This window comes from Bos javanicus, chromosome 26, assembly GCF_032452875.1.
Source record: "Bos javanicus breed banteng chromosome 26, ARS-OSU_banteng_1.0, whole genome shotgun sequence".
Classification (NCBI taxonomy): domain Eukaryota; kingdom Metazoa; phylum Chordata; class Mammalia; order Artiodactyla; family Bovidae; genus Bos; species Bos javanicus.
In genome coordinates, this window is record NC_083893.1 from 36173552 (window position 1) to 36200158 (window position 26607).

The 26607-nt window shown below is 38.6% G+C and overlaps 1 protein-coding gene across 1 annotated transcript in view; it reads left to right on the top strand.

Annotated features, from left to right (window-relative positions):
- The first annotated feature begins 373 nt into the window (after positions 1–373).
- Positions 374–26607, top strand: part of CCDC172 (coiled-coil domain containing 172) — a 58012-nt gene continuing 31778 nt past the window's right edge. Inside the window, exons 1-3 of the mRNA XM_061403588.1 lie at positions 374–463; positions 911–1053; positions 1225–1310. Coding sequence (XP_061259572.1) covers positions 1044–1053; positions 1225–1310 — 96 coding nt within the window. The 5' untranslated portion in view covers positions 374–463; positions 911–1043. The remainder of the gene's footprint in view (positions 464–910; positions 1054–1224; positions 1311–26607) is intronic.

The following is a 26607-nucleotide window of genomic DNA, read 5'->3' on the forward strand; positions in this document are numbered from 1 at the left end:
CATGTTTAAGCTTTAATTAGCAACCACTTTGGTCTCTGACACATATTACGCAGATATTGAAGTGTTAATATTACCACAGCTTGATTACAAAAGGCAGTGATTAATTTAAAAGCAGACAAAAAAGATACGCCCTGATTACAAAGGAATGATTAAGGCGAATGTCAGACATTGTACATTTATAGCAGTCTTTCCCATCGTCAAATGATAAGACTTTGCAAAAGTTTATATTTAGAATCACAGGCACTTTGTACTTTATTATAAGACTGGGTTTGTGCCTTGGAGACAGATCATTCCAACTCCCAGGACGACCTAAAGACTGTTGGGGGCCACATTGCCAGAGCGGAACCAAGCAAAACAACTGAATGCGCGTAATGGGCCCAACGAGACACCGTAGGCTCAGGTCCCAGAGAACCCCGCGAGGTGAGGCCTTCTGCTAGGTGTGCAGCCCACTATATTGTTGCAAGTACGTATTTTGCTGAGAGATTGCTTTGAGGACTTTCTATTTGAGACTGGGCATTGCGGAGCAGGGAAATGAGAGGCAAAGCCCGAGCCCAGAAAGGGCTGCTGTCCAAACTGCTCCAAAGCTCAGGCCTCGGTGACTCCATTTTTTTTTTCTCCACCCCCAACGAGAACGAAAAAGAACCCCGCACAGGGGCCAAGGCCTTGTCTGAGGGGAGCTGCGCTCAGCCAGAGGAACAAGGCAGTTTGAGACAGGTCACAGGAGAAACGAAGGCGCACAGAAGGGAAAAAAAGTCTGTCCAACTTGAGGCCCTGGAGCCTTGGGCCTCACCTCACCCCGTAGGGGCCCCGTCCTTGTTGGGCGGGGGGCGGGGGAAAGACAGGCCGGGGACAGGCCTCTGGAGGCCGAACCAGAAATGACCCTGGAATCAGGCTTCTTTCTGCTTTCCAGGATCCTCAGACTCGGTTATAAAATATTTTAAGGACGAAGACGGGAGCGGCAGGAGCGCGGCCTGAGATGAGTCTGGAGTCTGTTCCAGCACATCATATTCTCCGAGCACCAGGCAGAGGAGAGTCGCCGCTTGATGCGGGAAGGTCAGGGACTCTGCTGTTTGAGTTGGGGGCTTGGAGCCGGAGGGAAGGCCGGGGGCAGTGGGCAGGGTAGTGAAGGGTCGGGGAAAGACAGCCGAAAGGTGTCTTATCACAGGCCCCAGAATAGGGACTCCAGAGAGATGGACGTGTTTAAGCATTTAATTTTTATTACAGTTAGGTCGGAAATAAACAGATGTCGTGAGAAAATTAAGAAAGCAGCAGAGCAGCTGAATAAAGAGAAAATCCAGTTGGAATCTAAGGTATTGACATGCAGAACTTGCTCATTATCACTTGAAAAGGTGTTTTTATTTGACTTTTTGAGAATTTGATACTATTTAACTGGTTGTCCTTCCCTGTGGTGATTATGATAAAGAATCCTCCGGCCAGTGCAGGAGACCCACGAGATGCAGGTTGGATCCCTTGGTGGGGAAGATCCCTTCCAGGAGGAAATGGCAACCTACTCCAGTATTCTTGCCTGGAGAATCCCATGGACAGAGGAGCCCGGTGGGCTACAGTCCATGGGGTCACAAAGAATCGGACATGTATGAACATGTACAAAGACACACAGACTCACACAGACTCACACACAAACACACACGCACCCACCCACCATCATGAAGCATGCTACTATGTTAGTGAGTGTTCCATGCTGTCTGGTAATATTTAAAGTTCTGAATCTGGTGACACCTTCCACCCTAACATGAATTTGTCCTATAGAAACCAGTGTAAGTCATGAAGAATTCATGGTCCGTGTTGTGGAATGGTTACCGTTTCAAAAGAGCATAATGCCATTGGAAAAAGAATGATTCAATTAAGTAGTTGGTGTGGGAAATAAGTTTAGAAGAATAAATAATTTAAGAAGTGTGTTGTGTTGATGAAACAATTGAATGTAACTTTCAAAGGAATCTCTACCTTTTTTATTATAATGACTTTCTTTTTTTCACATTTTATTTTAATTGGAAGATAATTGCTTTACAATATTGTATTGGCCTCTGCCATATATTAACATGATTCAGCCACGGGTACAAATATGTCCCCTCCCTCTGGAACCCTCCTTGCATCTTACCATTTATTTTTCAGTTTTCTGCCACATTTTGGAATGTCTTTCATCCAGAGGAATCATTTTTTTTCACTAGCATTCAGTCTTTTCTGCAGCATTTGTAAAGTTCTGTTATTTTACACAGAAACAAAGGAATCTGATGATATCTTCAAGGTGGATTTTGAAATGTGGATAGCATTTTGGAGAGGCAGAGTGAAGTATAATAGTAAGAGAAAAGTATTTGAAGCAGGGGGGGAATATGAACAGAAGGGAGGCATAGGCAAGGCATTTGTGGAGAGAAATCTCTCAAAGCAGGGGTTGATGCCTGGGAATAGGAAGAAACCATCGCAGGATTTTGATTAGGGAATGGTGTGATAAAAGTGGGTTTTGGAAGATCTCTCTGAGCTCTGGGAGGATGGGAACTAAGCACATCATCCAAATAGGTCACCCATAGCCTTGCTATGAGTGGAGGGCAGACAGCCATACAAAAATATTTATCCAGCTCCTAAAGATAAATTATATGAGCAGTGTGCAATGGGAAATCTGTTTGACGAAGTCTGTTGGCTAAAATAAGTCAAATAGGCTTAACACTGTGAGAAATTTCCAGCTCTCTTTTTGGATAAAATAATCATAGATTCTTTCTTCACCTCTCAAGCTTCTTTAGTTCTTCCTTTCTTGTTCAAACACCACCCGAGAGCCCTCCCTTGTACATCTTGGAAAGATTGTTTTTATCGTAGCATTTGGGATATCACCTTATCATTAAACAGAGCATACTTGTATTTGTGTTTGTATCCCTCATTCTTTTGTGGGCAATGTATTTGGAATTTTTTTCTTAACCATCTTTTATTCCCACAGCCTGTATTCCATAACACACAGTATACATTAGTGTTTTGAATGAATGAGTACTAAAGGGAGATAATAGGGAGAGTTCAGTTCAGTCGCCCAGTTATGTCTCTTTGCGACCCCATGGACTGCAGCATGCCAGGTTTCCCTGTCCATCACCAACTCCCGGAGCTTGGTCAAACTCATGTCCATCGAGTCGGTGATGCCATCCACCATCTCATCCTCTGTCAGCCCCTTCTCCTCCTGCCTTCAGTCTTTCCCAGCATCAGGGTCTTTTCCAGTGAGTCAATTCTTCGCATCAAATGTCCAAAGTATTGGAGTTTCAGCTTCAGCATCGGTCCTTCTAATGAATATTCAGGATGTACTGTCTTTTAAAATAGAATTTGGAAATATGGTTCAGTGAGACCTTAGGTCCTATTTTGCCTGTGAGTAGTAGATAAACTAACTGCTAAAAATAATTCTAAAAGCTGATGGCATGGGCAAAGTTTTGAGAATGTCATGGTGTAGCTTAATTTCCTCTTTAAAAATAATTAAGATACTTTCAGAATTGTTAACTAGAAGCTAATACAAGTAATAGGCAAAACATATGGAATTAAGTAATGCATATCTAACACTTATTGCACACTTACTGTATTTTGGGCACTGTTCTAGATGCTTCCCTTGTATTAACTCTTTTAATCCTGCCGGGAATACTGTGATGAGGCACCATCATTAATTCCCCTTTTTGGGGGAGGAAAAAGAGAGGTTAAATGACTTGTTCATGGTATATAATTTAAAAACAAATGACAATAATGAAAGTAGTAATTGAGTAATGACAGTGTATTTTATTAAAACATTTTTTAAAGCTCATCTTAAACTTTTTTCTTCATGGAATTCATGTATAATAGGGTCTGAAGCTTTTGCATCTAGTCTAGGGCAGTATTTTTAAAAGGATAGTGATGTAAGTTTTTGTGCAAATATGTATTTCCTGGATTGGCAAAAATATTGACCTGGCAGATAACAAATGTTAAGAAAAAAAAGGTTTATTCTTGAATATTTTTAGAAAAATAGTAAGTTTACTCTTTGTAATATTTTCTCAGTTAAAAGCCTATTTTGCTGAAAATGGAAATGTAGTTTGTTGATATATACACATACATAAAAAGCTGATTCAAATAGTTTTATTTGAGAGAATAAAGAGCAAATCCCTAGCATTGCTTGGAAACATTTGCTGAAATTACTAATTAATATAGGCTCATGAATGCACATTGCTTTTTAATCAGCTCATATATGTGGGTAATAATACAATTGCTTTTACTAATACAATTAACATATGTGGTTCACAGTTCATACAGTACTAATTTATAACTGAAATAATTTGATTTATTATATAGTCAACATGGGGTGTGTGTGTGTGTATATAAAGATCTTTAAAGTGGAACCACAATTATAATGTAAATGACGAATGGGAAGAACTGAAGAAGTAATCATAAATTGATTTCTTGTTTCTTTTATTCTCAGAGTTAATTATATGTCTGCCAATAACAATGAAAATATATTTACTTGCATATTTGACTTGGCATTTATTGACCAATTTATCAAGTAGAAGCAGCATAAGGAGAAACTAGAACATAATTTGAATAGGCCAAGTGGTTGAGCTATTTGCACAGTGATACATTCAGAAAGTATTTTGGGCATTTATTTTGGAAGTTGCTTGTGGTCAAAAAATGAATTCAGGAAGTATAGTATTTATATTTTTCTGTTCTGTAAAACCCAAGTAGCATGTAATTAGAACTTGAATGATAGCATTTGCTTTTCAGGGCTCAATGAGTACTTTAAAATATATGGTTGCAAAAGTCTTAGATTATGTAGTATGAGTACTTTGTGAATTGGAGAACTATGATATGCCTGGTTAGGTTTGGTAATGTGAAAACAGAAAGACAAGAACATGCTCTGGATTTGTGTTAATGCTTACCAATACCTATAGCTTTTGATCATCAAGGAAAGGTTTTATAATATTGATGACAGGAAAAATCAAAATTAGGGACTCGAGGACATTTGTTGTTTTTTTTAAGCATCTGAAAGAGTTTTTCTTTTAAAAATAGTAGTATATGGTTAAAATTGGGACATTTTAATCTTTAGAAACATATTACAAAAAACCTAACATAAATCCATCTTCCCTCAAGAGGAAGTAAATGGAGGAAAATCTGAGGCAGTTTTACTTTTTTCTTCTTCCAGTTTTAATCTATTACATAAACATCATAACACTAATGAAATAATATTTCATGAATTTTTAAAAGAAAATGGTATTGAAATAAACAAGTAACTTAAGGTGGCTTCATTTACTTCTTTACTTCAGAATGTATGCTTTCATTTTTTTTCAATTGATAAAAATTATGAACTCTCCTAGAACAGCAGGCAGAGTCTTAATCTGTTAGGACTGATGCTAAGGCTGAAACTCCAGTACTTTGGCCACCTGATGCAAAGAACTGACTTATTGGAAAAAACCCTGATGCTGGGAAAGATTGAAGGCAGGAGAAGAAGGGGATGACAGAGGATAAGATGATTGGATGGCATCACCGACTCAATGGACATGAGTTTGAGCAAGCTCTGGGAGTTGGTGATGGACAAGGAAGCCTGGCATGCTGCAGTCCATGGGATCGCAAAGAGTCTGACACAATTGAGTGACTGAACTGAACTCTATTACCTAATTAGGGAAAGAACAAATCACAAATTATTATCATTTATAATAATGAAGCTGTGTAATTAAGATTTTTCCCCTTTTTAAGAAGTTTAATCAAAAATTTGTATACTACTTATGTTTCATTTTATTGTTGATGAAAAGTTGCTTAAAACATAGATAAAAGAAAGGCATTTCTTTTCTCCAATTAACATTTGTTTAAATAACAATACATTTGAATTATTTAATCTTAATTTTGAAAAATAAAGTTCAAATTCTCCTTACCATAGTTTAATATATACCTGTAGCTGTGTTAATCGTGACCAAGACACTTTTGAGGGTTCAGTTCAGTTCAGTGACTCAGTCGTGTCCAACTCTTTATGACCCCATGAATCGCAGCATGCCAGGCTTCCCTGTCCATCACCAACTCCTGGAGTTTACCCACACTCATGTCCATCAAGTTGGTGATGCCATCCAGCCATCTCATCCGCTGTCGACCCCTTCTCCTGCCTCCAATCCCTCCCAGCATCAGGGTCTTTTCCAATGAGTCAACTCTTCGCAAGCTTCAGCTTCAGCATCAGTCCTTCCAGTGAACACCCAGGACTGATCTCCTTTAGGATGGACTGGTTGGATCTCCTTGCAGTCCAAGGGACTCTCAAGAGTCTTCTCCAACACCACAGTTCAAAAAGATCAATTCTTTGGCGCTTTTGAGGGTAGTTATACTTAATTGCTTTTAATCTCTGACCTTTCCACATGAAATTACCAAGTTCTCTTGTCTTAAACATGTATAGCTGATTTTTTAAAGTTGTCATAGAAGTTTAGGTGTATTTCCCCTTTTTTATTCACCTTGGTCAGTTGTATAAGTCCATGTCCTTCTTGGAGCAGGGTATGGCAACTCACTCCAGTATTCTTGCCTGGAGAATCCCATGGACAGAGGAGCCTGGCGGACTACAGTCCATGGGGGTCACTGAATCTGGAGTTTCTTGTATGAAAAGTAATTTTTCTTTCACATCCAAGGTACCTCATAATTGATGGTTTGATGGATGTCCTCTTCACTCCCCAGTGCTGCTTCTAGGACATTATTTCTCTCCTTGCTTGTGGTGGTTAATCCTGTATGCTAGACTCTGCCAACTTTCCTCCCTGCTCTTTTCTGTCATTTTACTCGCTCACTGGGTAATCTCCCTTGTTCTTTAGAATTTGGCACCTGGCTCTCAGGCTTCCACTCTATCTCAGCTCTTGCCAGCATCTTGTATGATGTCATTGTCTATGTACTCTTCAGCTACCTTCCTGACCTGTTGGTTCTTTGGTCTCCACATGTTCAGTGACCTTATTCTTCATTCTATCTCAGCTTCCTATTTCCAGAATTATATTCTGGGTGAGTCGATTATTTACTACTATGCCAACACTCAGGAAATTCTAGGAGACATTTGATTCAATGTATATATACATGGATGTTGGCTTTAGTCTCAGTTGAGACTTCCACACTGCCTGGAAAACTGCTGCATTTCTCTTTCTCAGTCTCTGCAGTGACTGTTGTAAACCTTTTACTCTCATGTATTTTGTCCTTCTTCTGAACTACTTAACTGTCATGATAACTTTGCTTTGTGATAAAAAAAAAAAAAAACAACCTATAAAAGTTACATAAGCATGATACCATTTAAAAACACACAGACCAAATAATGCATCTTGTAAGGGATTTATATGTATATAGTGAAATTATAATGCTGTACATAGGAATGATAATAGCATATCAACTTAATGATTATCTCTGATGGGAGTAGAAGACAAGTGTAATCAGGGAAGGATATACAGGGTATTTCAGCTGTATCTATAATGTTTTATTTCTTAAGCTGGGGAACATAACTGTGAGATTACTTTAAAAAATAAAGATATGTCTTAAAAGTTGCAGAGTGGTGGCTTTTAGTCCATTCAAAAGGTTGTGCAACCATCACTATCTGAGCCCAGAATATTTTCATCACCCCAAAAAGAAACTGTACCCATATCAGTCACTCCTTCATCTCCCTCAAACCTCATGAGCTCTCGGTCACCACTAGTCTACTTTCTGTGTCTGGACATTTCACCTAAGTGTAATCATACAATAATGGCCTTTTATGGCTGTCTTCTTTCACTTAGCATGTTTTCAGGATTCATCCATGTTATAGCATGTGTCTGTACTTGATTCTTTTTCATGGCTGAATAATATTCCATCATATGGATGCACTTTGTTTATCCATTCATCAGTTGATGGACATTGGGTTATTTCCACGTTTTAGCTATTGTGAGTAATGCTGCTGTGAACATTTGTGTACAAGTTTTTGTACGAACATTACATTTCAGTTCTCTTGGGTATTCCACCTAGGGGTAGAATTTCTTGGTCATATGGTTAATTATAGGTTTAACTTTTTGAGGAAATACCAAGTTTTCTGCAGTGGCAGTTTTACATTGCCACCAGGAATATATGAAGGTTCCAGTTTTTCTATATACTCACCATCACTTGCTTTCTTGGAATTTTTGGTTTGTTTGATAGCCATCTTAGGGGCTGGGAGGTGGTAGTTCATTGTGGTTTGTATTTCCAGTTTCCTAATGAGATTAATATTGGACATTTTTTCAGGTGCTTATTGGCCATTTTGCAAATATATTTTCTAGATGGCCTACTTAATTAATAGTCATATAATTGGTTGCAGTTCTTTTATGGGAGGGTCTTGTCTCTGAGAAGTAGTAATCTTTCTCTATATTAATATAACTGAAATGATTTTATTTCTAAATGAAGTAAAATATTATTACATATAACATTTGTTGGACTCCTTTTTCTCAGCTTTGTTTTCATGATCTTAAGAAAATCTGAGTAATATTTCATGGTAATAGCAGTATAGAGCAAACCATATAACAGTATGCCAGATAGCCTTTCTATTTGCAAATGCGTATAAATCACAAACATTGCACATTTCCTGGCTTGGATCCATGAAGTGGAGAATCTACTGCATTGTTTCTAATTGTTAAATCTACTAGTGTGCTTCTATTCCTTTTTTAAAAAGAGCTGCTGCTAAGTCACTTCAGTTGTGTCTGACTCTGTGCGACCCCAGAGACGGCAGCCCACCAGGCTCCCCTGTCCCTGGGATTCTGCAGGCAAGAACACTGGAGTGGGTTGCCATTTCCTTCTCCAATGCATGAAAGTGAAAAGGGAAAGGGAAGTTGCTCAGTCGTATCCGACTCTTCACGACCCCATGGACTGCAGCCCACCAGGCTCCTCCACCCATGTACCCACTCTTTCCAGGCAAGAGTACTGGAGTGGGGTGCCATCGCCTTCTCCCATTAAAAAGAGCTACTCTAAATAAATTGTTTACCCTGAAATGTTAGAAGCATTTTAAACAGGAAAGAAAAGAAATACTTCTTTTCCAGGAACTGAGACAATGATCTTCTAATTAAAGACAGTAAGTTTGTGGCTAAGTATGCAGAAAGCATGAGATTAACATTGAGTTTGCTAGCCTCCTAAGAATATACAGCACAAAAGAATACCTCATAAAAAGTTTACCTTTTGATTTGTGATTTCCTGCAAAATCAATTAGCTATGCTCTTCACTTCTGTTATTCATTCACTCAACAAACATTCATTGAACAACTCTTAAATGAAAAGCAAAGGAGAAAAGGAAAAATATAAGCGTCTGAATGCAGAGTTCCAAAGAATAGCAAGAAGAGATAAGAAAGCCTTCTTCAGAGATCAATGCAAAGAAATAGAGGAAAACAACAGAATGGGAAAGACTAGGGATCTCTTCAAGAAAATTAGAGATACCAAGGGAACATTTCATGCAAAGATGGGCTCGATAAAGGACAGAAATGGTATGGACCTAACAGAAGCAGAAGATATTAAGAAGAGATGGCAAGAATATACAGAAGAACTGTACAAAAAAGATCTTCACGACCCAGATAATCATGATGGTGTGATCACTTACCTAGAGCCAGACATCCTGGAATGTGAAGTCAAGTGGGCCTTAGGAAGCATCACTACGAACAAAGCTAGTGGAAGTGATGGAATTCCAGTTGAGCTATTCCAAATCCTGAAAGATGATGCTGTGAAAGTGCTGCACTCAATATGCCAGCACATTTGGAAAACTCAGCAGTGGCCACAGGACTGGAAAAGGTCAGTTTTCATTCCAATCCCAAAGAAGGGCAATGCCAAAGAATGCTCAAACTACCGCACAATTGCACTCATCTCACACGCTAGTAAAGTAATGCTCAAAATTCTCCAAGCCAGGCTTCAGCAATATGTGAACCGTGAACTTCCTGATGTTCAAGCTGGTTTTCGAAAAGGCAGAGGAACCAGAGATCAAATTTCCAACATCCGCTGGATCATGGAAAAAGCAAGAGAGTTCCAGAAAAGCATCTATTTCTGCTTTATTGACTATACCAAAGCCTTTGACTGTGTGGATCACAATAAACTGTGGAAAATTCTGAAAGAGATGAGAATACCAGACCACCTGATCTGCCTCTTGAGAAATCTGTATGCAGGTCAGGAAGCAAGAGTTAGAACTGGACATGGAACAACAGACTGGTTCCAAATAGGAAAAGGAGTACATTAAGGCTGTATATTGTCACCCTGCTTATTTAACTTATATGCAGAGTACATCATGAGAAATGCTGGACTGGAAGAAGCACAAGCTGGAATCAAGATTGCTGGGAGAAACATCAATAACCTCAGATATGCAGATGATACCAGCCTTATGGCAGAGAGTGAAGAGGAACTCAAAAGCCTCTTGATGAAAGTAAAGAGGAGAGTGAAAAAGTTGGCTTAAAGCTCAACATTCAGAAAACGAAGATCATGGCATCTGGTCCCATCACTTACTTCATGGCAAATAGATGGGAAAACAGTGGAAACAGTGTCAGACTTTATTTTTGGGGGCTCCAAAATCACTGCAGATGGTGATTGCAGCCACGAAATTAAAAGACGCTTACTCCTTGGAAGGAAAGTTATGACCAACCTAGATAGCATATTCAAAAGCAGAGACATTACTTTGCCAACAAAGGTCCGTCTAGTCAAGGCTATGGTTTTTCCAGTGGTCATGTATGGATGTTAAAGTTGGACTGTGAAGAAGGCTGAGTGCCGAAGAATTGATGCTTTTGAACTGTGGTGTTGGAGAAGACTCTTGAGAGTCCCTTGGACTGCAAGGAGATCCACCCAGTCCATTCTGAAAGAGATCAGCCCTGGGATTTCTTTGGAGGGAATGATGCTGAAGCTGAAACTCCAGTACTTTGGTCACCTCATGCGAAGAGCTGACTCATTAGAAAAGACCCTGATGCTGGGAGGGATTGGGGGCAGGAGGAGAAGGGGACGACAGAGGATGAGATGGCTGGATGGCATCACTGACTCGATGGGCATGAGTCTGAGTGAACTCCGGAGTTTGTGATGGACAGGGAGGCCTGGCGTGCTGCGATTCATGGGGTCGCAAAGAGTCGGACATGACTGAGCGACTGAACTGAACTGAACTAAATGATACCAAGAGTAACTGGCAAATAAATTATGTAACAAACTTCTACCTTAAATAGGGGGTTGACATTAAGCAACTTCAACTATAGAAACCTAACTGTAAATTCAAAATTCTTGATGTTCTCGCTTTTTAAAAATTCTGTAATTACTTTAAATTTTCTGTGTAGTTCTCTAAAGAAAGCCTTATAATGTTTGTCATGAATTCTTTTCTAAAATGGGGAACTAGAATAATTCACCAGATATTTTAATGTAGCACTGGCATTTTCTAGTAGCTTACCACTAGGGATAATCTGATTTTCTAGGGTGTGTACCTTTGCAGTGGGTTTCTGAATTCTTGATTGAAAGAATAGTTTTGAATGTACCAGCCGTTCTTTGACCTCAGGGCCTTCGCACTTAGTGTCTTCTCTGCTTGAAATGCTGCTCTCAGCTATTGGTGTTTTATACACACTTCTTTTAGCTCTCTCCCAGTAAGGAGGCCAACCATTCTATGAGAATGTGAGACTTTCAGTTCTCACGTTGGAACAGTCACATGTAAGTCTTGATGGTTGGTTACCTTACCTCTCAGCTTAGTTGGCACTTTAGAGCCGTGGGTCTGAAAGTGTGATCTATGATCCATTGTTGTTCTGTCGCTCAGTTGTGTCCAGCTCTTTGTGACCGCATGGACTACAGTACTCCAGGCTTCCCTGTCTTTCACCATCTCGGTGTTTGCTCAGACTAATGTCCATTGAGTTAGTGATGCCATCCAATCATCTCATCCTCTGTTGCCCCCTTCTCTTCCTGCCCTTTATCTTTCTCAGCAGCAGGGTCTTTTCCAGTGAGTCAGCTCTTCGAATCAGGTGGCCAGAATACTGGAGCTTCAGCTTCAGCATCAGTCTTTCCAAAGACTATTCAGGATTGATTTCCTTTAGGATTGATGAGTTTGATCTCTTTGCTGTCCAAGGAACTCTATGCCATACCACAGTTTGAAAGCATCAGTTCTGTGATCTATAGGAAGAATTTTGTGAGGTCAAACTATTTTCTTAATAATATAAAGCTACTATTCATCATTTGCACTGTTCTGATATGTACATTGATAGTCAAAGGCCAATATTGGCACCTCAGAACAAATTAAGGCAGTGGCAACAAACTTCTAGTAGTCATTGTACTATTCACTGCCACACGCTCACAGTGAGAAAGCAAAACCCACCAATTTCACTGTATGCCCTTGATTAAAGTGTAAAAAATATTGTTTTGAAACTAACCATTCTGTGTATGTATTTTTAATATTGTGTGGGATGAAATGGGAAGTTCACATAAAGTACTTTGATATTCTGAAGTACAATGATTGTCTCACAGGAGAGTATTTATATGATTGAGTTTCAATATGAACTATTCTTTTTCTGGAGCATCCTTTTTACTTGAATAATTGACAGATAAGTGTAGTTATTTAAACTTGAGTATTTGGCATAATTTTCTCATGAATGAAATGACCCTGACATGTCAAGGCAAATATTATTATTTTGCCAATGATAATGTTCAACCTTTCACACAAAAATTACAATGTTGAAAGACTCAGATTTGTCACTATATGTGCAGTGTATGTGTCACTCTGTGTTCACTGTATGTGTCACTATTTGTCACTATATGTACGGTTTCCCAGTACATAAAGATTTTTCTGAGTTTGTAGGTGATGTTAATAAATGTTAGTTTTTAATATTGCATTATGGAGTGTATCAACTGTTGGAGAACCTGAATAATTCAGTGAAGGAATATTTTCGAAATGACCAGCACACAGTTTTAATTATACACGGATAGAAGATCCACTCAAAGCACAAAATAGACCAGTGGTTTTCATTGTAACAGGATGAAAAATTTATTGAAATGGTTTCAGATCCCACATTGCAACTAACCTTTAAGGAACTACCACTCATTAAGTTCCTGAAGAATATGGCATAATTATTCAGTTAGGGTATTAAAATACTCCTCTCATTTCCAGCTCTACATCTGTGTGAGGCTAGATTTTCTTCATATACTTCAACCAAGAAACAGTGCAAGAGATTGGATACAGAAGCAGATATAAGAATTCAGTTGTCTTCTGTTAAGCCAGACTTAGAAGAGATTTGCAAAAATGTAAATGCAATGCTTCTTACTTCATTTTGTTTTGGAAAATGTTATTTTTATAAAAATGCATTTATTTTAATATACAACAAATTTATTGTCATTATTCCTAAGTGAATTAAATATTTTCAAAGTTTCTCAGTTTTAATCTTTGATACTGAAAATATTTATAGATACAACTCACAAAAAATAATTAAATAAAAATCCTCAATAATTTTTCAAGGCTATAAAATCTTAAAGACCAGAAGTCATAAGATCAAAAAGTTTGACCCTCCCCTAAGTCCATATATAAAATAACATATAAACCGTATATAAACCTCATGCCATCTCTCTCTCTCTTTCCTGGTTTCTGCTTTATTTTTCTTTGTAGCTCTTAATTTCTTTTGACGTGTTTTTATATTGATCTGTTTACTGTTTATCTTTTCTTGTGCTGCATGTGTACTAAGGCGCTTCAGTCCTGTCCATCTCTGTGTGACCTTATGAACTGTAGCCTGCTAGGATCCTCTGTCCATGGGATTTTCCAGGCAAAAATATTGGAGTGTGTTGCCATGCCCTCATCCAGGGGATCATCCCGACCCAGGGATCAAACCTGAGTCTGTTATGTCTCCTGCTTTGGCAGGTGGGTTCTTTACAACTAGCACCACTTGTGAAGCCCTTGTGGATGTAAACTTCACACGGAATACATATTCCTCTGTTTTGTTTACTACTGTTATTCTTACTGTCTAGAACAGTGCCTGAATTACAGTAGGTGTTACATATTATTGAGTGAATAAATAAAACTTTTTTTCTCTTAGAATTCAGTTTCTTTTTGCTCTTCTGTGAATTCTGCTTGTGACATCTGTTGACGTTTTCACGTGGTGGTACACTTTTTTATGAGCCTTAAAATTTTTTATTGTGAACTTACCTTTAGCAGAACTTTCCTTTCTTGGGAGTCCTACCTAGTCTTGATAAAAAAAGATGTTCCTAAGGAGCAGTTTCAGCCCTGCTGCCAGAACCATGCAGAGTTCATTTGTTCAGGATGAATTTTCATGTTAATTTTTGGGCTCAGGACTTCTGCACTGCCTGGCTAGGAGACATTCGAATCTCACATCCATGAACGATACAAGTGTGGGTTTGGGGGTTCTAGGGTATGATTCTTTTTCTGTTCATGGCTCAACAGAGGCAGCTCACTTCGCTGCTGAATCTCTAAACTGGTGGTGGACTTTTCTTACTCCACGTGCATGGCCAGCATAGGCACTTTTTTTTTTTTTTTTTTGCAAAGAACAAAAGCAGCATTTTAGTTGAAAAGTCTGATAGTGTTGAAGTCGTTATACTTACTCCTCTGCCTTATTTCCAGACTCAGAGGTAGTCTCTGTCAGCAATTTCCTGTTAGGTATTTTTAAAAATTGACATATGGTTAATTTATGATGTTGTATTAGTTTCAAGTGTATAGCAAAGTGATTCTGTTGCATATATATAATACATATATGTATATAACACGTGTTATCCATATATGTATCAGTTCAGTTCAGTTGTTAGTTGTGTCTCTTTGCTTCCCCACGAACTGCAGCACACCAGGCCTCCCTGTCCATCACCAACTCCTGGAATTTGCTCAGACTCATGTCCATCGAGTTGGTAATGCCATCCAGGCATCTCATCCTCTGTCATCATCCCCTTCTCCTCCTGCCTTCAGTTTTTCCCAGCATCAGGGTCTTTTCCACTGAGTCAGTTCTTCACATCAGGTGGCCAAGGTAGCATCAGCCCTTCCAATAAATATTCAGGACGGATTTCCTTTAGGATTGACTGGTTGGATCTCCTTGAAGTTCAAGGGACTCTCAAGACTCTTCTCCAACACCACAGTTCAAAAACATCAATTCTTCCATGCTCAGCTTTGTTGATGGTCCAACTCTCACATCCATACATGACTAGTGGAAAATTCATAGCTTTGACTAGATAAGCCCTTGGTGATAAAGTAATCTCTCTGCTTTTTAATATGCTATCTAGGTTGGTCTAGGGCTTCCCTCATAGCTCAGTCAGTAAAGAATCTGCCTGCAATGCAGGAGACCCAGGTTCAATTCCTGGGTCAGAAAGATCCCGTGGAGAAGGAAATGGCAACCCACTCCAGTATTCTTGCTTGGAGAATCCTATGGACAGAGGAGCCTGGCAGGCTGCAGTCTATGGGGTCACAAGGGGTGGACACAAATTAAAGACTAAAGAGAGAGAGGATGGTCATAGCTTTTCTTCCAAGGAGCAAGTGTCTTTTAATTTCATGGTTGCAGTCACCATCTGCAGTGATTTTGGAGCCCAGAAAGATAAAGTCTGTCACTGTTTCCATTGTTTCTCTGTTTGCCATGAAGTGATGGGACCAGATGCCATGATCTTACTTTTTTGAATGTTGAATTTTAAGCCAGGTTTTTCAGTCTTCTCTTTCACTTTCATCAAAAGGCTCTTTAGTTCCTCTTTGCTTTCTGCCATAATGGTGGTGTCATCTGCATATCTGAGGTTATTGATATTTCTCCCACCGATCTTGATTCCAACTTGTGCTTCATTCAGCCTGGCATTTTGCATGATGTACTCTGCATATAAGTTAAATAAACAGGGTGACAATATACAGCCTTGACATACTCCTTTCCCAATTTGGAACCAGTCCCGTTGTTCCATGTCCAGTTCTAACTGTTGCTTCCTGACCTGCATACAGGTTTCTCAAGAGGCAGGTCAGGTGGTCTGGTATTCCCATCTCTTTCAGAATTTTCCACAGCTTTTGTTGTGATCCACATAGTCAAAGGCTTTGGCATAGTCAATAAAGCAGAAGTAGATGTTTTTCTGGAACTCCTTTGCTTTTTCTGTGATCCAACGGATGTTGGCAATTTGATCTCTGGTTCCTCTGTCTTTTCTAAATCCATCTTAAACATCTGGAAGTTCTCGGTTTACATACTATTGAAGCCTGGCTTGGAGACTTTTGAGCATTACTTTGCTAGTGTGTGAGATGAGTGCAATTGTGTGGTAGTTTGAACATTCTTTGGCTTTGTCCTTCTTTGGGATTGGAATGAAAACTGATCTTTTCCAGTCCTGTGGCCACTGTTGGGTTTTCAAAATTTGCTGGCATATTCAGTGCAGCACTTTAACAGCATCATCTTTTGGGACTTAAAATAGCTCGGCTGGAATTCCATCACTTCACTTGCTTTGTTTTTAGTGATGCTTCCTAAGGCCCACTTGACTTCGCAGTCCAGGATGTCTGGCTCCAGGTGAATGATCACACCATTGTGGTTATCTGGGTCATTAAGATCTTTTTTGTATAGTTCTTCTGTGTATTCTTGCCACCTCTTCTTAATATCAGAGAAGGCAATGGCAACCCACTCCAGTACTCTTGCCTGGAACATCCCATGGACGGAGGAGCCTGGTAGGCTGCAGTCCATGGGGTCGCGAAGAGTTGGACACGACTGAGCAACTTCACTTTCATGCATTGGAGAAGGAAATGGCAACCCACTCCAGTGTTCTTGCCTGGAGAATCCCAGGGATGGGGGAGCCTGGTGGGCTGCCGTCTATGGGGTCGCACGGAGTCAGACACAACTGAAGCGACTTAGCAGCAGCAATAGCTTCTTAATATCTTCTGCTTCTGTTAGGTCCATACTATTTCTGTCCTTTATTGAGCCCATCTTTGTGTGAAATGTTCCCCTGGTATCTCTAATTTTCTTGAAGACATCTCTAGTCTTTCCCATTCTATTGTTTTCCTCTATTTCTTTGCATTGATCACTGAGGAAGGCTTTCTTATCTCTCCTTGCTATTCTTTGGAACTCTGCATTCAGATGTGTATATCTTTCCTTTTCTCCTTTGCCTTTAGCTTCTCTCCTTTTCTCAGCTATAACATATATATATGTGTGTGTGTATGTGTGTGTATATATATTCTATTTCAGATTCTTTTCCATTACTGGTTCTTATAAGACGATGATATTCCCTGTGCTAGACAGTAGGTCATTGTTATTTATCTATTTTATTTATAGTAGTATATATATATGGTAATCCCAAACTCCTGATTTCTCTCTCTGCTCTGTCCTACTCTCCCCTTTAGTAACCATAAGTTTTTTTCTGTGTCTGCGCATCTGTTTCATAAATAAGTTCATTTGCGTCACAGATTCCACAGATAAGTGTTACCGTATGATATTTTTCTCATCTGACATACTTCGCTTAATATGATAATCTCTAGGTCTATACATGTTTCTGTAGATGGTATTATTTAATTCTTTTTTACGGCTGAGTATTATTCCTTTGTATTATATATGTATACCACATCTTCTTCATCCATTCATCTATCATTCTTGACATGCTTCCATGTCTTGGCTATTGCAGATAGTGCTGCTATGAACATTGAGGTGCATGAATCTTTTCAAATTATAGTTTTCTCCAGGGATATGCCCAGGAATGGGATTTCAGAATCATATGGTAATTCTATTTTTCGTTTTTTAAGGCATGTCCAAACTGTTTTCCATAGTGGCTGCACCAATCTTTGTTCTCACCATCAGTGTAGGAGAGTTCCTTTCTCTCCACACCCTCTCCAGTATTTATTATTTGTAGACTTTTTAATGAAGGCTACTTTGACTGGTGTGAAGTGATACCTCATTGTAGTTTTAATTTGCATTTCCCTAATAATTAGTGATATTGAGCATCTTTTCATATGCCTCTTGGGCATCTGTATGTCTTCTTTGGAAAAATGTTTATTTAGGTCTTCTGCCCAATTTTTGATTGAGTTCTCTTCTGATATTAAGCAGTATGAGCTCTTTATGTGTTTTAGAAATTAATCCCTTGTTGGTAGCATCATTTGCAAGTATTTTCACTCAGTCCATTGGTTGTCTTTTGTTTTGTTTATGGTTTCCTTTGCTGTGTAGAAGCTTATAACAACCCAAATGTTTGTTTTATTCCTGACTTTATCCAGTTTCATCTCCCTTTGGCTTTGACTTTGAGTCATATTTGAGCATTTTTAAAATCCTAGCCCCTGTTGCCTGTATCCAGTCTCAAAGATACCCTTTGGACTTGAATTCTAGCGTGATGACTTCTGGCATGATATTTCTGTCTTGTTTTTTGACTTCCCTATGTTAATGATATAGGTTTTAAATTATTTATATTTTATCCAGGATTTCTCTGTCTTTGAATAGAAAATGAGTCTTTGTTTGCTCTTATTTTTTTGTGGACATATCTTTGTTTGCACCTCTTGAGGACATCAAATAGTTGATTAGCAAAAAAATTTGTACTTTATAGTAAAATTATTATAGATATGTACAGTATTTTATCTCTGTAATTCTCCAGGCAATTCTCTTTTTCTCTTCTGTTATAGGGTTTACATTGTTATTCTGTGAGAACTGTTCAGACTTACATTTTGCCAACAGTTAGCATATATAAATTGTTCTTTCCCCCATTCTTGTTTTCTTGAGTTCTTGAAGAATGAACTGTCTTCTTGGAACTAAAGCTGCCGTTTGACAAGTTGATGTGAATATCTCCAACCTGTTTCTAGCATTATTGTGGAATACTTGACTGAGGTCTGATCTTCTCTTGCTTGTGTGCCAAATTTTCTTATTATGAGCAGGAAAATACATGTTTTAAGAAGCTGTGACATTTTATAGATCTTCCGTTAAAAGCAGTACATGAAAATTCACTACCCTCAGCATTCCATTGTTTTATACCCTGACAGAACAGGAAGATGTAGTGATAGGTAAGGTAAGGTTCTGCTTCCTAAGTTGTCAAATTGCACAGAAGTCACCTTATTTCAAGTAGCTCCCCAGGGAGAGTCTTTCAGATTAAGAAGTATCATCACAGACTGTTCCTGGCCTACCACTATTTGTATTTTACTATTCTTTCCCTAGTCAGATTAATGCCTAGCTGAATCAGCAATTCTCTGGAAATGGGAGTTTTATTTGAGGAAAAGGAGAAGAAGAATTTTGAAGATGGAGGGTTATTTTGAGAAGGCTGTCTATGGACTTTGGAACCCCGGATAGGTTCAGAAAAGGTGAACGAAAACGGTCAAAGGTAAACTGGCTATGTATAGCTGTGCCTGTCATCTCAGTGCTGCTGGGAAGAATTTCTTATAGCCTTTGGTGCTTGTGTGTTCTTATGAATTGTTATAGCCTGAATTAATATTTCAAGATTAGTTGAAAGGCTGCCTACCTCAGCTTCTTTGGTTCAAGCTAGTTCCATGGTTATAAATATAGTCCAGTTTTTCTTGCTTAAAATTCTAATCAGTTCCTCCCAAGAGAAGACAGAAAAGTGGACGGAATGGGAGATATGTGACCACCACAATAGGAAAATAGATCAGGCTATTACTCTAAAATGTTCTTTTCCTCTTTATTATCAACTCCTGCTCCTCTCATTTTTTTTTCTTAATATATGTATTTTATTGAAGTATAGTTGACTTCTAATGTTTCAAGTACACAGCAAGGTAATTCAGTTATACATATATACACATATTATTTTTGAGATTATTTTCCATTATTGGTTATTACAAGATACTAACTAGAGTTCCTGTGCCATACAGTAAACCTTTGTTGCTTATTAAGTGTCTTTTAAAATTAGAAATCTAGTATTCTGTTCTTGTAAGTCAAACAAGTGAAATCAGAATGTCATAAATTTTTTGAAGCAACTTAGTAGCAGCAGCAGCAGCAGGCAAAAATTGTTAAGTTTTCTAAAATACATGTACATACTATTTATGTACATATATACAAAAGCTTTTCTACTACACTTGATAAAGGCTTGAGAAAGAACACAAAAAAGGAGATGGAGAAATTGGAAAACATAAACTAAATGAAATGGGAGCACTGAATATGAAATAGAAAAGGTGAAACAACCTAGATAAAGTAAAAGATCATCAAATAGTCCAGTTGCTTTTAATCATGGCTGCTCATTAGAAACATATCTGGAGCTTTGGAGAAAAAAAGCAATACCTGGGCATTTGTATTTTTCAAAAAACACCAAGATAATTCTGATATGCATCTGGATTTTTAAAAAGTGATTATAAGTTTTTCTATTGAATTAAATAGATTTGGCGATATAGAATTCTATTATTTTTCTGTTGACCAATCATGATACAATGGCATTAAAGTGAGTAATAGTTACATAATCACAGTAGTAAAAGAGGTTTATCAGTTTTCACAATCAATAGCCAGACAAAGAATAAAATACAGTTGTAAGCCATAATGGGAACATTAACCTAACAGTATAAAATAATTACATGCAATTTTTGGGGTCAAGCAAAGTGATGTGGTAAGTGGCAATGCACACATGCACATGTTTTCATCCACTCAGCCAGTCTGTGTCTTTTGGTTAGTGCATTTTAATCCATCTACATTTAAGGTAATTATCAATATGTATGATCCTTTTGCCATTTTCTTAATTGTTTTGGGTTTATTTTTTGTAGGTCTTTCCCTTCTCTAGTGTTTCCTGAGTAGAGACGTTTCTTCAGCATTTGCTGTAAAGCTGGTTTGCGTTGTGCTAAGAATCGTGTCCAACTCTCGTGTCCAACTCTTTGCTATCCTATGGACCGAAGCCCACCAGGCTCCTCTCTCTGTCCATGGGATTCTCCAGTCAGGAATACTGGAGTGGGTTGCCATGCCCTCCTTCAGGGGATTTTCCAACCCAGGGATTGAACTCACATCTCTTAGGTCTCCTGCATTGGTAGGTTGGGGTTTGTTTGTTTTTTTTTTTTTGGCCACTAGTGCAACCTAGGAAGGCCAAAGCTGGTTTTGTGGTGCTGAATTCTCTTGACTTTTGTTTGTCTGGAAAGCCTTTGATTTCTCCATCAAATATGAATTAGAGTCTTGCTAGGTAGAGTATACTTGGTTGTATGTTCTTCCCTTTCATCACTTTAAATATATCATGCTGTTCCTTTTTGGCTTGTAGAGTTTCTGTTGAAAACCAGCTAATAACCTGACTGGAGTTCCCTTGTATGTTATTTGTCACTTTTCCCTTGTTGCTTTTAATATTTTATCTTTGTCTTTAGTTTTTGAAAAAGCAAGAGAGTTCCAGAAAAAAATATATTTCTGTTTTATTGACTATGCCAAAACCTTTGACTGTGTGGATCACAATAAACTGTGGGAAATTCTGAAAGAGATGAGAATACCAGACCACCTGACTTGCCTCTTGAGAAACCTGTATGCAGGTCAGGAAGCAACAGTTAGAACTGGACATGGAACAACAGACTGGTTCCAAATAGGAAAAGGAGTACGTCAAGGCTGTATATTGTCACCCTGCTTATTTAACTTATATGCAGAGTACATCATGAGAAACACTGGGCTGTATGAAGCACAAGCTGGAATCAAGATTGCCGGAAGAAATATCAATAACCTCAGATATGCAGATGACACCACCCTTATGGCAGAAAGTGAAGAACTAAAGAGTCTCTTGATGAAAGTGTAAGTGGAGAGTGAAAAAGTCGGCTTAAAGCTCAACATTCAGAAAACTAAGATCATGGCATCTGGTCCCATCACTTCATGGCAAATAGATGGGGAAACAGTGGAAACAGTGGCTGTCTTTATTTTTTGGGGCTCCAAAATCACTGCAGATGGTGATTGCAGCAATGAAATTAAAAGACATTTACTCCTTGGAAGAAAAGTTATGACCAACCTAGATAGCATATTGAAAAGCAGAGATACTACTTTGCCAACAAAGGTCCGTCTAGTCAAGGCTATGGTTTTTCCAGTGGTCATGTATGGATGTGAGAGTTGGACTATAAAGAAAGCTGAGCACCAAAGAATTGATGCTTTTGAACTGTGGTGTTGGAGAAAACTCTTGAGAGTCCCTTGGACTGCAAGGAGATCCAACCAGTCCATCCTAAAGGACATCAGTCCTGGGTGTTCATTGGAAGGACTGATGTTGAAGCTGAAACTCCAATACTTTCACCACTGGATGTGAAGAGCTGACTCACTGGACAAGACCCCGATGCTGGGAAAGATTGAAGGCAGAAGGAGAAGGGGACCACAGAGGATGAGATGGTTGGATGGCATCACAGACTCAATGGACATGGGTTTGGGTGGACTCCAGGAGTTGGTGATGGACAGGGAGGCCTGGTATGCTGCGGTTCATGGGGTTGCAAAGAGTTGGACATGACTGAGCGACCGAACTGAACTGAACTTAGTTTTTACCAGTTTGCTACTATGTGTCTTGGGGTGTTCCTCCTTGAGTTTATCCTGCCTGGGACTCTGCGCTTCCTGAACTTGGCTGACTATTTCCTTTCCCATGTTTGGAAAGTTTTCAGCTATTATTGCTTCAAATATTTTCTGAGGTCCTTTCTCTCTCTGTCCTCTCCTTCTGGGACCCCTATAAAGCAAATGTTGGTGCATTTAATGTTGTCCCAGAGGTCTTTTAGGCTGTCTTCAGTTTTTGTTTTTGTTTTTCATTCTTTTTTCTATATTCTCTTCTGGGGCAGTGATTTCCACCATTCTGTCCTCCAGGTCACTTGTCTGTTCTTCTGCCTCAGTTACTCTGCTATTGATTGCTTCTAGCATATTGTTCATCTCTGTTTGTTTGTTCTTTAGTTCTAGGTCTTTGGTAAACATTTCTTGCATCTTCTCTTTTCTGTTTCCAAGATCCTGGATCATCTTCACTATCACTATTCTGAATTCTTTTTCTGAAAGATTGCTATCTCCACTTCATTTAGTTGTTTTCTCAGGTTTTATATTGTCCCTTCATCTGGGACATAACTCTCTGTGTTTTCATCCTGATTAGCTTTCTGTAATGTGGTTTTTGTTTTAGCTGCTGTGGAATTGTGGTTCTTTGTGATTCTTCTGTCTCCCTCTAGTGGATGAGGCTAAGAGGCTTCTGTAAGCTTCTTGATGGGAGGGACAGGGTGGAAAAAACCAGGGCTTGATCTAGTGGGCAGCACATTGCTCAGTAAAGTTTTAACCTAATTATCTGCTAATGAGTGTGATTTTGCTCCCTCCCTGTTAGTTGTCTGGCCTGAGGTGACCCAGCCCTGGGGTCTGTGGGCTCTCTGGTAGGGTTAATGCTGACCTCCAATAGGGTTTATACCAAGGGGGACCTTCTAGGACTGCTGCTGCCAGGACCCCTGTCCTGTGTTGAGCCGCTGCCAACCCACACTTCCACAGGAGACCCTCCAACGCTAGCAGGTAGTTTTGGTTCAGTCTCCTGTGGGGTCACTGCTCTCTCTTCCTCTGGTATTGGGGTATGTAGGATTTTGTTTGTGCCCTGCAAGACTGGAGTCTCTGTTTCCCGCAATATAGTGAAAGTCCTATAATCAAATCCCACTGGCCTTCAAGGTCAGATTCCTTGGTATTTCCCAGTCCCTTCGTCAGATCCCAGGCTGGGAAACCTGACGTGGGGCTCAGAACCTTCACAACAGTGGGAAAACTTATTTGGTATTATTGTTCTCCAGTTTATGAAACACCCACCTGGCAGGTATGGAATTTGATTTTATCATGATTGTGCATGTCCTACTGTCTCATTGAGGTTTGTTCTTTGTCTTTAGATGTGGGACATCTTTTTTTAGTGTGCTCCAAACCAGGTGGTCTGGTATTCCCATCTTTTTAAGAATTTTTCACAGTTTGTTGTGATCCACACAAAGGCTTTAGCATAGTCAATGAAGCAGATGTTTTTCTGGAATTCTCTTTCTTTTTCTATGACCCAGTGAATGTTGGCAATTTGATCTCTGGTTCCTCTGCCTTTTCTAAGTCCAGTTTATACATCTGGAAATTATCAATTCAGGTACTATTAAAGCCTAGCTTGAAGAATTTTGAGCATTACCTTGATAGCATGTGAAATGAGCACAGTTGTGTGCTGGTTTGAACATTCTTTGGCATTGCCTTTCTTTGGAACTGGAATGAAAACTGACCTTTTCCAGTCCTGTGGCCACTGCTGAGTTTTCCAAATTTGCTGGCATATTGAGTACAGCACTTAAACAGCATCATCTTTTCAGATTTGAAATAGGTCAGTTGGAATTCCATCACCTCCTCTAGCGTTGTTCATAACAATGCTTCCTAAGGCCCACTTGATTTTGGACTCCAAGATGTGTGGCTCTAAGTGAGTGATCACACCATCATGGTTTTCTGGGTCATTAAGATCTTTTTTGTACAATTCTTCTGTATATTCTTCCCACCTCTTCTTAATCTCTTCTGCTTCTGTTAGGTCCTTATTATTTCTGTCCTTTATTGTGCCCATCTTTCCATGAAGTATTCCCTTGGTATCTCTTATTTTCTTGAAGAGCTTGCTAGTCTTTCTCATTCTATTTTTTTCCTCTTTTTTTTTTTTTTGCATTTTCCACTTAAGAAGGCTTTCTTATCTTTCGTTGCTGTTCTCTGAAACTCTGCATGCAATTGGTATATCGTTCCCTTTCTTCTTTGCCTTTTTCTTCATTTACTATACCTTGGATATATCAGTAAATATATATCTAAGTAAACAATTTTTAATGGTAGCATAGTTTCCCATTAAATGGCTATGATATATTTTATGTAACTGATTTTCTATTTATAATGTGATTATTAATATCACTGTGATGATACTTTTATACATACATCCTTGTGCGCTTATTTTTTGGGGGTAAAGTCCTAGAAATCAAATTGGTAGATACAGTTGATCCTTGAACAACATAGGCTTGAACTGCATGGGTACACTTACATGAAGATTTCTTTTAAATAAATCCTGCAGTACTGCATGATCTGATGGATTGAATGTGAGGATTAGAACTGTGGTTATGGAGATCTAACTATGAATTATACATAGATTTTTTACCGTACCAAGGACCAGTCCCCCAACCCTTGTGTTGTCCAAGGGAGGGTCAACTGTATTCTTAAGGCTTTTGATAATTTCCAAATTGTCCTCAGAAAAGTTCCAGATTGTATTTCCACAATTTCACTATTTATACAATAGAAATGATTGATTTTCTTTACAAATGTATCAACAGTGACGGCTTTTATGGTTTTAATTTGAACTTTTTAGGTTACATATATTTTCATTCGTTAGGATTGTTCATAGTTACCTTGTGTATTGCCTAATAATATCCTTTTCTTGTCTTTTTCTCACTGAATTCTAGCTTTTTATATGCAATAGATATTAACTCTTTCTTTGTCATTTGTTGCAAATTTTATTATTTGTAACTTTTTTAAATCAAATTTTAGAATCTTTGTGTTACTAGAAATTTTAAGTCTTTTGTTTGTTTCTGAAATTCATTGTTTAAGCAGTGTCTTTTTCCAGTACTTTTACAAGCTTTTTTCTTACTCATAAATAAAAATGGTTGCCTATTTTTCTCCTGGGTAAATGTCACATGTTTCTCATTGACTGGAAACACCATCTTTATGATGTAGTTTTATATATATATACATGTTATATATATACCAGCTTGTGTTTTTGTGTGAAACTGTATATTTGTGTCTGTTCTAATGTATTCTGTATAATTCTGTTAATCTATTTGTTTTGTCATCAGTATCACATTCACTTAACTTAAATTAGCTTTACAGTATCTTTGATGCTCTGAAAGAACAATTTCTTTTTTAGAATTTTCCTGATTCTCTTTGTTTGTTTGTTTTCCAAAATGAATTCGAGATCATTTTATCAAGATCCAACAAATGTATTGCAGTTTTAATTAAGATTATACTCAGTTTATATGGGGAGAACTGATATGTTTACAACTATGAATTTTCACATTCATGAATACAGTGTTTATGTTCCTCAGTATAGGCTTTTTCATATAGGTCTCAGATACTTCTTGTTAAGTTTATGTGTGGTTTTATTTATTTTGTTTTTGCTGTTATAAATGGGATATTTTCCTTTTTTTTCCTACTTGTTGGTAAATAGAAAAAAATACTAGTTTTTGGTATTTATTTTGTAACTAGCCTTTTTACTGAACTCTTCATTATTTCTAACAGTGTCTTAGATTTACTAAGTATACAATAATCATATTTGCTCAAAGAAATGAAAAAGAGAGAGAACTGTGTGCCAGGTTTTTGAATCATCATATCTCTTGCAGAACAGACCTACATAGCAGTGGTCTTATCAGGCATCCTTATAATCTTTAGTGAAAAGAGGAGAGATGAGCCAAGACCTGACTGAGATGAAGGAATGAACCATGAGGAATCTGGAGAAAGAGATTTCTGCAGAGAATAGTCAGTTCAAAGGCCTTGAGGAGAGAGTGTGGCTGGATGTTTGGGGAATAACAAGGAGACCAGTGTGGCTAGAGAGAAGTGATTGAAGAAGAGACTGGTAGAAGATAAGATTATAGAAGGAATCAGTTCAGTTCAGTTGCTCAGTTGTGTCCCACTCTTTGCGACCCCATGAACTGCAGCACGCCAGGCCTCCCTGTCCATCACCAACTCCCGGAGTTCACCCAAACTCAGGTCCATCGAGCTCGTGATGCCATCCAGCCATCTCATCCTCTGTCGTCCCCTTCTCCTCCTGCCCCCAATCCCTCCCAGCATCAGAGTCTTTTCCAATGAGTCAACTCTTCACATCAGGTGGCCAAAGTATTGGA